At 40.2% G+C, this 12440-nt stretch overlaps 1 protein-coding gene across 1 annotated transcript in view; it reads right to left on the bottom strand.

Annotated features, from left to right (window-relative positions):
- DAGLB (diacylglycerol lipase beta) overlaps positions 1 to 12440 on the bottom strand; it is a 154740-nt gene that overhangs the window by 45423 nt on the left and 96877 nt on the right. Inside the window, exons 9-11 of the mRNA XM_069210317.1 lie at positions 4522 to 4599; positions 1965 to 2045; positions 1746 to 1873 (exon numbers count right to left, since the gene is read on the bottom strand). Coding sequence (XP_069066418.1) covers positions 1746 to 1873; positions 1965 to 2045; positions 4522 to 4599 — 287 coding nt within the window. The remainder of the gene's footprint in view (positions 1 to 1745; positions 1874 to 1964; positions 2046 to 4521; positions 4600 to 12440) is intronic.

Below are 12440 nucleotides of genomic sequence, written 5' to 3'. Positions count from 1 at the left end.
TGCATCACACAAAGGGTTTATCTTGGTGCTCTGGCACTTCAACTGGGGATGGCTGATAGATTTGGGATTGCCAGATAACAGGTTGGGGCAAAGAAAAGAACATAATAATTAGTGTGTTTCTAACGTCAACCACATCTCCTTATTCGAAGGCTTTGCAGATGGTGCACAGTATTTTAAATGTAATTATTTGCTCTATCATAAGTCAAAAGAGCCGACGTGACAACTTCAGGTTCAGTGTTGTTGCGTGATTCCGGATCTTTTTGACATTATGTATTCTGGATCCTGTTGTTTCGGCAGTTCCTCTTTAGTAATAAGAAGAATCTCAGTAAAAGGCTTTAGATCTCTGCAAAGGATTGGGTCGAACAGGAGATGTTTCCTTAGATGTGAAGAGAGAGGCTACGCATTTAAGCTCAATAGGCACAGTACATTTGTGACCATTACTGAAACTGAATTTCCAGACTCTTTGTATAATCTAATGATCATCTTTTGGCTACTTTTACTTCTGTTCATCTGTTTGTAAATGTTCCTCTTCATCCAGTACTTCTGCAAACACCAGCAGGGAAGACCACTTTCTGTTTGCAGATGGGTTCCACCAAAGAAACAGTGTCTCTGACTCAGGGCCAGACAGAAAATCACCACCAGAAGAGAAGATACATCAAAACCTTATTATTAACCCAGGAGTCACCAAGACTAATCATCACCTGCAAAGTAGAATAGGTCACTAGTTGCCACATATGCCACTGAGATCATCTCCTGGAAGTTCTGTTATGACATACAAGAACTTCCAGGCAAGCAAGAGAAGAGGGGCGACACAAATGAGCAAAACACCAAACCTAATTGCCACTTTAGAAACAATGAACAAACTGAAGTTTCCCATAATGTCAAGATTTTAGCTTAACAGTGAGAGAAGCTCAAGAGTTTCTCACAGCTTTTGGTGGTCTTTATATGGTTTATGCAAACACATTTAGGTGAGCTACCAAGGACTTCCATACACTGCACTGACTTCCTGTGCCAAAAAGGATTATCTTAAAATCGCTTTGCATTGTGCACAAAGCTATCTTCAAAATAAATTCAGTCACTACCATTCGATATGCCCTCTGATTTCTCTCAGCACGAACCTGCTTAATCTTTCTAAATTCAAGCAGTTTTGATCAGGAGGAAGATCTTTTCTATTCAGGCTTGTCACCGATAGAACAATCTTTTGTGCAGCCTTCATTCCATCAAGGATCACTTACCATTTCAGAGAACCCTGAAAACATGGCTTTTCAGATTCCCCTTGCATAGCTGAGTTTGCGATTTGTCCGTTAAGAGCACCAGGACACCTTTTTAGACAATAGTTGTGCTTCAGAGAGGTAAAAATATATATTTTCTTTAAAATCAAGGTAAAATTATCATGATCTCCAGTGAAACACGTATAACTGATTTATTTCCTCTTCTTTACACGGCTGCTCGATTAAAATCTGAAGGTTTGTCACCGATACTGAAATATGCTCCTTACAGCTATACTACACCTTTAATAAAACACTATAATATCATGATAAGACATACAATATGAAGGCTACAGCACAGGAAGGTGGTGTTAGGTAGGGACTGTATATAGGACCAAGGCATATGAAAAGTTGATGACCCTTACTGGTTTTTAGGGAGGGCAGAAACATCCCAATACAATAACCTGTGCTTTATATAGCACTTCACAGTACAGATACACAAAAAAGAATGTTGCTATGCAATGTTCTCTTCTGTACCTTAGTAAACCTCCAGGGGGCGAAAAGGCATAGCACTGCAGTGTTGGAAAGTCATTCTTAAGCATTATAGACAATATTGCAGCAGCTCCAGCTCCCAAGCTATGGCCAACTATTACAAGTTTGTATTCCTAAAGTTTAAAAACAAGAAAGAATAATCAGAACATTCTCTTTTAAAAATCCATTTTAATCTATGTGTGATTAACAATGTAAAATACGTACAGGAGCGACTGCAAATGCTTGGTTTAATATTCCATCATTTTTTAATCTTCTGTATATGTAACTTGCAGCTTGGGCTATGCCCTGTAACACAGAATTTTGATATCAATACACGAGTAAAGAATTCAGTTTTCAAATATACACGTTTCTCATAAAACACCAATAGAAAATAAATGGGAGACAATATCAGAGTTCTTCTCCTTGTCTCGCATAAAACGAAGATGTTCTATTGTCTTGAGTAAAACAAAAACGTGCTAAACTTCTGCATTCCTTTTCAACAGTTACTTAGCTATGGTGAGTTCAATAACTGCAGTCTCAAGGACTACTGCATAGGGCCAAAATAACTCTCTGATGCCCCAGATAAACAGGCGGATAGTCTCAGCAGCGCCCCCATGTTTTTGTGCGATCGCTCCCCTGTTTCTTCCTCATATGTACCACTGTTTCTCCCACTCTTCCTGTGTGCCCTATGAATTTACACTGCTTTCCAAGTATGCTTTTTAGTTTTCTCCAACCTCTGTGCCTGCCCTGCCTCTATCCAGAAGTTTGCAGCCTCCTGCTTCCAACTAGTCATTTTCGATGGGGTATGTCTCTCTCCCTTTGGGCACCCTACTCCCACTTCTCCCATGTTCTAAACGTTCCTCTTGATATGTGTTTGCACTGCTGCTGCATCTCCTATGTCAGTTTAGGCCTGGCGCCGCATTGTGCAAATGCTGGTATTTTACCATAAGTGAATCAGATGCCCAGACAAAGTGCGTATTAATTCTTGCTGATAGAATACATGCTTCACCTTCTAAATAAAGGCAAAGTTGTTTGAGTTTTACTTTGTAGAGCACTAATCGTTCTCATCTCTTGTAAACATTGAATAACAGACATTATACTTCTTATTTTCATATATGGTCCTGCTACACCACAACGTAACATTGCGTCTTCAACAAAATCGGGTTAAATGGTAATACCAATGCTTACGTGTGTATTTCAATATGTATGCAGATTTTTATTGTTATGTAAGAAAAAAACTAATTACAAAGTATTATTATACAAATGATTAGTGCTAAAAGAATGTGCAGTATCTAAGGTTATACAAAGATGAGGCACTGCTTGAAAAGGAGGGACATCAATTCCTGCCTGGAGGCAAATGGAGAGTAACATATCTATGTGGAGAGGGTGTACAGGATCTTAGGATTTTGTCAAGAGAAGGCTTGGTGTCTTGTCTTCCTACAGTCCCAAGCCAGACAGTGTTGCTGCAGCAGATGTCACCCCACCTAAAAGATACCTTGATCATACTTGCCACATAAAGTGAGATAGCTTAGTTTACAAAGATAAGATTGATACAGAAGACAAAGGCCTGAAGAGTGTGCCAGAGGAGTTCTCTCAGGGTGGGTGAGAAGTTTGACAAACTTCCCAAGAACTGGGGAATGCAAGAAAGTGGTATGAAGGCTACTCTTTAGGAACCATTGGTAGGTTCTAGGACACAAACCAGAACAGCGTTAGCTCAAGTGAGGTGCAGTTCACCCACATTGCATAAGGCAGACTTGATTCAATTACTACATTAAGAAGACAAACTCATGTGACAACAGCTCCACCTAAATTCCCTGCTCCATAGATGCCAGAGTAATAAGAGCCAACTGAGATAGCGCTCAAAAAAACATTAGCTAAAAAACAAAACTTTCTCATAAGGGGAGTGGAGGTTATAGTGGAGTGATATAGTGTAGTATATAGTGGAGTGAGTATATAGTGGAGTGAGGATATAGCAGAGTGATATAGCCACCATAAAAAGTTAAATAAAGTATTTACTGTGTTCGTCTATTGGATATTTTTTCCACAGAGTCATCATCTACAAAAACTCCCACTGCAATGCCACTGACAGCAGGAGGGTCTGAGGTGCACAAAAGCTTAGAAATCAAACCAGAGGCTGCAATAAAACAGTTATCTCAAAACAAGCCTCACTCCAAGTATCAGCTTAAGTAAATTTATGAAATGGAGACCAAGTCGCAACTTGAAAAATAATCAAAACAAGTACTCCTGTCAAAAGCACAAAAGTTACTTCTTACATCTCACAGTCAATTTGTAACAGTATTTCATGCAGATGTCGAAACGTCTTGAGTTCATCTGCCTGGCTGATGCTCTAGATTTTTGGCTCAGGAAAAGCAAATAAACATTAAGGCGTTATCACATCAGTTCATGGGGTAGTGTCAAAGCTTCCATGACTTATGCAGGAAAAGTGCTATTTAGTGCTGAGGTGAAAGAACATTTACCGGATCTATCGTTGACATATTCCATATGACAACTCCTTAGGAAGAAGCAGTGATTACACATCCTCCTAGTTTATCATGTCCTGATCAGATGCATGCAGAGATTTAATACCATAGATCTATCTTTGTGAAAAACTCTCACTTTTATTTTACATCAGTTTATGAAAACACAAAAAGACAAGGTTAAAAAGGAGAAATGACCAACTCTTTTGTAAAGTAGATTTCAGAAATATAATGACTTTTCTAAGGCATTTGGATTTTCAGTTTTTATGAAACAGAACTATAAAGAGTTAAAGAAGTACTGAAACCTTATGTCCGAAACAGTCCCCTTCAACGCCCTCTGTGTACAGGTTTTCACAGTCTGCAGAGAGGTCTGTAAGTACATCCTAAAGGCAAAAAGATCAAAGATGTAAGCACAATGATCGCTCACATCAGAATTATGTTTAGACACGAGTAATCATTTATTAAAAATCCATATTTGTGTTGAAGGCATAAAACTGAAGAATTCTATTTTCTAAACAAAAAATGTGTGAAAATGTATAACCTCTCACATGCAGTGAAATACCAGTGTGACAGTGCAAATGAAACTTACCCTTGCTCTGAAAAATGTACTGCAGTTAACATAACATAACATGGCTTATGGGACACACAATGACATCATAAGAGAGTATAACGAAAATATTGTTACAGGTGACCCATATGGCATCAGGAATCCTATCAGTGACTACGTCGGTTATGCCATCATGTGTGCAAAAGAAAACACCTCAGTATCTTGAATTAAAAATAATACATATAATATCATAAATAAGCTGTAACTTTGCACTGAATTCCCAACAAATTAATGTAGTTTCACCTTCAAACCTCCTTGCTTACATACAACTGGGCAAAACTAACGACATCAAAGGTGGGATGTAAAACCTACATCACTATCTAGATCTCAGTATGTGTGCCAAATCCTCTGCTCAGATAACATCTACATTCTCACACAATTAAAATAACTGTCCTGGCCCAACCACCCTTGAACCACATATTAAGTAAGCTGTACAAAAGAGCATGTCACCAGAATATCTGGTCAGCTCAAGTAGTATGGACTCCAACATCACTGCTGCAACCATGGATTCTCTGACGCCAACTAATGATCTCAGCACCATGCACGCAAAAGTGGCCCACCTATTAGATCCCATGCCCAATCAACTATCAATATCCATGTCATACAGAGACAACGTTTTGCAAGCAAGGGTGTCAAGGTACACACCTTTAAGATAAGGCAGTAGCCTTATTAGACATTTCTTGGATGGAACAAATTTGTCCCGCCTGTCACGAAAGAGACTTTATGGGCCACATGCTCCTAGAAGGGCTGCAGACTACGGACTTTCTACCTAATATTGAAAAGGTCAGTGCTCTCAGCTATTTCTTTTGTGGCAAGTCCTTCTCTAGGATTTGTGGTCCTTTGTAGCTGGGCAGGCATCCGATAAGTTTGATGAAAGTAGCTGAATTGTGCAAGTTAAAAACACACACATGGGGGATGCATCTACATAGTTTACATAGTGTTTAGCATTGACATTGACAACTGCCCTCCTACCATACTAAGAGCCAACAAGGTCAGAACTGCTCTGGTATTTTAGTAAAATGAGGCAAACTGAAAGGAGGACCACAAGTGAACAGGCAGAGACCTCTGCTCTTGTCTTCGCCCAGTTTTAAGGACAGTGGAACCTGGGACAGTCTAATTCAGCAATACCTTCAATATGGTAAGGATCGTGTTGTGTTCTACAGAAGAGTCTCCTTCAAGGTCTGTAATCCCTTGCCATGAACTGGATTGGAGAAGTGCTGCAAAATAATACAGACTATGCCACGAGTGATCAAGCCACATGAGGTGGCAGCTGCTGACATTTTTCAAAGACTCACCCCCCCCCTTCGCCTTCTACCATCACCCTACATCAGACTCGTAACAAGGGAATTCTGTTTTTAGAAAACAGACACTGAAGTACGACTGGCACATTTTGGAAGTAATATAGGAGTCAGTGGTGGTCTATCATTTTGGCCTAAAATTAAAATTGGGGAGTTTGTTCCAAAGCAGCCTGGAGATACTTCCAGCTTCCAGCACCTTAGTCAAGTCCCTGGTGGTAAGGCAATGAGATAAGTACATCTACATATCCTTATACTTGAAAGAAGACAGGTTGCTCACCAGTGTTGAATGTGAGATACCTCCAGAATGAACAGCAGATTTGCTCCAGGCCTCTCATGGCCAGAAAGCACTCCTCCATCTATATTCCGGGTGAGAAGTCAGTAGGTGGGTCCTTCATACATAGCAAAATATCCATTTATCTGGCAATAAAAGGCTCCTTGCAGCGTACACTAGTGCTTCAACTGCACCTCAATCCTCGAGTAGAAGTGGGCTGTGATCAGCTAGTTTTAACAAAGTGTTTGATATTTGTAACTTCCTGTGGCCTTAAGGGGTGCAATCTTTTTATGCTTTATGTTCAGATGCTCCAGAAATTATTTACTGCTGAAGGGTGGGCCACTGCAACATTGCAGATAAGCCCCATGTTGCAAAGATGCCATCAAGTTTTTTTTATATTCTCTCACGTGTCGTGGATGAAAGATCTTAGACCAAAGGAAAACGTTAACATTCATCTATAATTGCCATTAAATGATGTCCATTATCAAGTGGACCAAGGAAATCTATGGCTATTCTCTCTCAAGCATGTTTAGGGAGTTCTGACATGTTCAGAGTATGTTGAGTAACTCTGGTTGACAGGCAATTGCATGTATGGCAGGCCTCAAGTTCCTTTTCAACTCTTTCATGTAAGTATGGAAACCAAACTCTGTCTTGGAGCGTTCTCTTTGTAGCAATAATACTACGATGACCTTCAAAAGCCACTTCGGTAACCTTTTGCCGTAGACTCTCCGGAATCAAGAGCCTCAATCCTCGCAATATAACAGCTTCCTGAGTTATGGACAATTCATCCTCAACATTTTTGTATTTTTGATACTCACCTTCATTACTGAGAGGTCAAATGAGTTGATTCACGACTGATGTGTAATTATGTCTTAACTTCAGCAGGTCACTATCATGTCTCGTGGCAGTGACAATCTGGGCTAAAGACATAGCAGCTGGTATTGGACTTGACAATGAAAGGCCTCAATCGTCTTGGATTGAGTACCATGACCTTGGATAGACATTGTCGAAAGGTAGTCAGCAGGATTTTGATCCTATCTGGGTTGATGCACAATTGTATAATTGTACTCTTGCAATCGTATTCCCCATCGTTCAATGCGAGGAAACATCTTGGCTTTAGGATTGCTGAAGATGGTCAGCAAAGCTTGATGATCAGTCACAAAGGCTTTTTATACAGGAATACATGGTAATGTTCACAAGCCCATACTATAGCCAAACTTTCCTTCTCTGGCTGTGAGTAAGCAAGTTCTGTTTGAGACAAACTTCTACTACCATAGGCCACAATATGTCATCTAGTTTTTGGGCATCCAGTATGCTGTGCTAGTATAATACCCAACCTGTCTGTGTTAGCGTCAACTATAATCTCTGTATGGAGCTTTGGGATGAAGTATGTCATCTCTGTAGAATTAACAAAGGCATGTTTGATTCTTCTGAAACATTTTCCAGTGTCTTGTGACTTTTTAAAAGAAACATTTTTCTTCATTAACTTTGTAATGGAGCACTAACAGTGGCAAAGTCTTTTATGTATCTTGAAGAGTAACTGGCCATTCCAAGAAAAGAACGTAACATTGAAACATCTTGTGGGATTCAGCATTTGTCAAAGCTTCTACTTTTGTAGGATCAGGAGTCATACCCCTAACAGAAAAGATATGACCAAAAAGTTCCAGTTTTGTCTGGTTCTGTGTAGCTCCAAAACCTAATGTCTCTTCACTATAATTTACTGAATTCACAACAGGTTGTATGATGCGTCGTAGGACGTCATGAAAAAGTTCTGCAGCGATGACACACCAAAACAGTCTCTTGTATCTAAAAAACCAACATGTTTAGAAAAGGTTGTGATATATCTGCAGCTTTCTTCAAATTTTAACTGATGATTACCTTTATCAAATCGAAAAAAGACCTTGGCACCACTCAACTGCGTTATGTCCACAATGTTCGGTCCTGATGTTATTATTGTTCAATTGCTTTGTTCGCCTGGCGCAAGTCTATGCATATGCGAGCAGCTCCTTCATGGTCTTTTATAGGCACTACTACTATGAGAGAAACCCATGGCATTGGACCAGAGAAATGTACAATAATGTTGTGCTTATGTAATGATTCAAGTTCTTTTTTAACAACTTCTTGTAAATGAAAGGCAACTCATCTGTCTCTGAGGAACATGACGAACATACTCATTAATATGCCGCTTAAAAAAAAAATATTTTTTTAATAGTCTTTAACTTTCTTAAGCCATGAGACAACGAAGGGTATTGAATTACTATTGACTTTCTATTTCGTGATGAGCATTCATGTTGTAATTCACTGAAATCAGTTCCATGTCAGCAGCTGAATTGAAGCTGAGCAAGCAGGGACTAGCTGCTGTACCCTGAAGCACATGGATCGGTGCATGTACTTTTGTTTTCTTATGTTTCACTCTAACTATAAATGAACCTCAACTCTTCATGGGCATCAACAGAGCCCAAGTGTAGACTTTAGTTTCTGACTGCGTAAGCGAAGGTAACGGATACAGTTCATTGTACTTTTCTTCAAGCATTATGTTTATCGATGCACCTCTTTTGATAATGAAAGGTACTGAACATCCATTTATTTTCAGTGTAATTTTTGGACAGAGTTTGTATGATTTTGTTTCCTTGACATGTTGACTTTTCTTTGACTGACTTCTCTCCCCACATGTGACCAGTCCGACGTGCACATTTTTCTGACATTGCAATTTTTATTGAGGCGGAAGAACTGTTTGACGATGATTTAGATGACTATTGACTTCGCTTAGTATCTATTTGTTCTAACTGATGTTGTCGCTTGGCCATATGGGTGTGCATCGAACAATGCTTCTGGAATATTCTGGCGGCTGTTTTGCCTTCAATCTATGATGCACTTACTTTTTCCTTCGCTCTGCACATTGTTACAAAATGGTTCTCTTTACCACAGCCTTGCATATCTGACCAATGGCGGTACACTTTTCTTCGTGTGGAAACGCAAATCCACATCTGAAACACAATTATTTGCATGTAGACATCAATTTGTGTCCTTCAGTCTTTTTTTTCAAATTACTTTTCACATTCATGACTGATTCACTCTGGGCACCTCTGGCTCCCAGGTCAGCAGCTTGCCTTTCAGCACATTCCTCAGCTGTGGCAACCATCAATACCTGTTAAAGTCTAAGAGTTTCTCTCAGCATTTGTTGTCTAAATGAATCAGACAAGCATTCATCGATCACTAAGCCGCATGGCTGCTTCATCATTAAAATTAATTGCATATACAGTGTTTGATGGGTGTGTCAAGTCTTTCCACAAATTCATTGATTGTTTCACTAACTGTTTGACGTTCTTGACTGAAAATATATCTCTCACAGTCAAGGTTTGGCACTGGATTGAACTTCAGATTCCATGCATTCTTAATCTGACCGTATATGACTTTGTCAGTTCTTGGCATTTTCTTTATGACCTCTTTCATGCCATCACTAGCAAGATTTTTGAGATATTTGATACTCTTCCTATCAGACTTTTCAAGTGCATCAACGAAATCTTCAAATGTGTCTATCAAGGCAGTCCATCTGCCTCCAATATTTTGCTTTTTGGGGGTGTTGAATGGTGGTGGTTTCAGGAAGGTGGCAGCATTGTAGACCAGTGAATAACTTACTGACATCGGGATTGGAGCTCCACCCTGCTTCTGAATGGAAACCAGGATCAGTTTCATTTATGCCCTGGCCTTGGCCTAGTGATGGGCCGGCCTCGGGGTCGTCCTTGATATGCTCCCTCGGTCAAACAGTTGTTTGCCTAGATTCTGGCTGCTGTAGATATGGATCACTGTGGTAGAACAACCCTGCAGGCTTCTCTTGGGGCCACTGTCAAAAGGGTATAATGAATGCTTATCAGGCTCGGTAAGTTATCTATTTTATTCTTTTTACACTTCAGCTTGCATTCTCTTACACCTGGTTGATCTCCGTCTTTCAGCGTTTGGTATCTGATAATTGTCTTTAAATGCATTTTAAAAGCCTGGTTGTATCAACTTCAGGGTTAACGCTCAATACAATTTATAGCTTTATTGTGCGTGGCAGTGCAGTACCATTTTGTAGGATCTTGGTCGTAGTTTCTTGGCCAATGATGTATAGACTTTTCCATGAAGCTCTCTTTCCAGTCACATGCTTCACAACAGCTGGAGTTGCGATTTGACTCCACATACACCAACCGTCGACTTGGCACTTCGATGAAGGCACACGTGGCATGCATGAGCAGTTTTCTTTGACCATAGCAAACTCTCCAGGAGAGCACTTCTTCTTCGGGTTACTTATCCGCTATCTTGTCACCAGGTGTAGCGTCCCCCACAGCCTGGTACCCACTGAATGACTAGGTGGCACATGGAGCTGTAAATCACATCTTTATTTCTATGTGTGTACCAAGCTTTCATTACCTTCTATTCTAGCAATTACACTGATATGAGGTCGTCGGGGAGCCAGAAAGTTTCTACTCTAAATCAGGCAGGATACTACAGTATTGAAGCCAGACACACAAAGCCTCTATCCAAATGGAATGCATCTAATGTCATGTAGTTTGTATATGAGGAAGGAGTACTTCCTATCAAGTGGGTGTGTGTCTTTCCAAAGCTCAAGCTGTGCCTAGCCTTAAGCCATTTTATAGAATCCATGGTGGTCCTACCGTTGAACGTTAAGAACAGAAATGGGTAAGACTGATCTAGAGTTAAGCCTTCCATATCGTTTAAGTCACACCTCTCCTACAATATTAAAAGTGTACTAACTTGCCTCCCCCAACGTAAAGCAACATGAACAAGCTGGTCAATATCTAGTTGCTCTACACCAGGAGATACAAGCAGGTAAGAGAATTGATTTATCATATATACAACCATAAACGGTGAAAAATAACTCCTCCCCCAAATAGAACGTTAAGTCTGAACCAAGTCAAAACCCTTGTCACAAAGGAGGAGTGCTGGGTACAGTATATTTGCCCTCCTGATCTCTCATAGAAAAACTTTCATCTTCACTTGGATGGCGGTACTGTCTGTCGAAATGCTATGGAGATATTAAAGCACTCACATATAGTATTGCACTGGTGTTCACCTATGGTATTTCATTGTCCCGACCAAAACTAACATTCCATGGCATACAGTAATCACTAATAGCCAATGAACTACACCATGTGGTATTAGCAGGGGAACAAAATCCCACATCCATGCCTTCACATCAGGCTCTCAAATGCCCTTAGTACAGCATGTACAAATTATATTTAAATAAAAGTTTGGGACAGCCATTGTCGGTTCAATTGGGACTTCCAAAAGGGTGTTAAAATGCTTCCCAATCAGGACCCTGTGCCATGTAAGCGACTACAAGAAACCATAATGTGACCAGACAGTGAGTCAAGGGAACCTGCTTGTTGAAAAAAAGGATAGCTAAGGAAGACCACAGGAACCAATACAAAAACCCCACAATAAAAGCACCCCTTCAAGGCCAGCATACCCAAACCAAATATCCATGTGAAAACACAAATTAACGAAACCCACCCACATGAAAACAGCATTCAACAAACACAGTGGTAAAAATACTTCACTTCTTTTCTGCAGGTCTTGGTCAGGTCCACAGCAAACAAAGAGGTGCCTGCATATTTATAAAAGAAGTGGAGAAAACCCGAACTTAAGGAAAATACAGAGCAAGAAAGAGATGGGAGTTTTGTAAACTAGCTACCATCCACCACCTTCTGGCCAACCACCAACCATGAGACACAATACACCCATATCCAGATTAGCAGAAACAGAATAGACTTCCTTGTTCTGTCTGCAAACTGGGCATGGAAACAGCACCCGGCCTCGGTTCTGTTCACATCATTAATCATCATCTCATTATTTCTCACACAATATCAGCGTCAATGGGATATACTAGCATTATCAATCGATTTTGCTGACGTTGCTATTGGGAATGTGACATTTCCTGCAGTGTCTTCTTAGCTGACTGAATCTGGTTGGTTTCTGAGGTCCTCCAGCACCTTGTTGCCTGTCCGCTATTAGATGCCTTTTAGCATTAATCTCGGCCTCAGCCCA

Source organism: Pleurodeles waltl, chromosome 10, assembly GCF_031143425.1.
Source record: "Pleurodeles waltl isolate 20211129_DDA chromosome 10, aPleWal1.hap1.20221129, whole genome shotgun sequence".
Taxonomy (NCBI): Eukaryota; Metazoa; Chordata; class Amphibia; order Caudata; family Salamandridae; genus Pleurodeles; species Pleurodeles waltl.
Note: the sequence above shows the minus strand (reverse complement) of the source record. Positions and strands in the feature narration are given on the sequence as shown.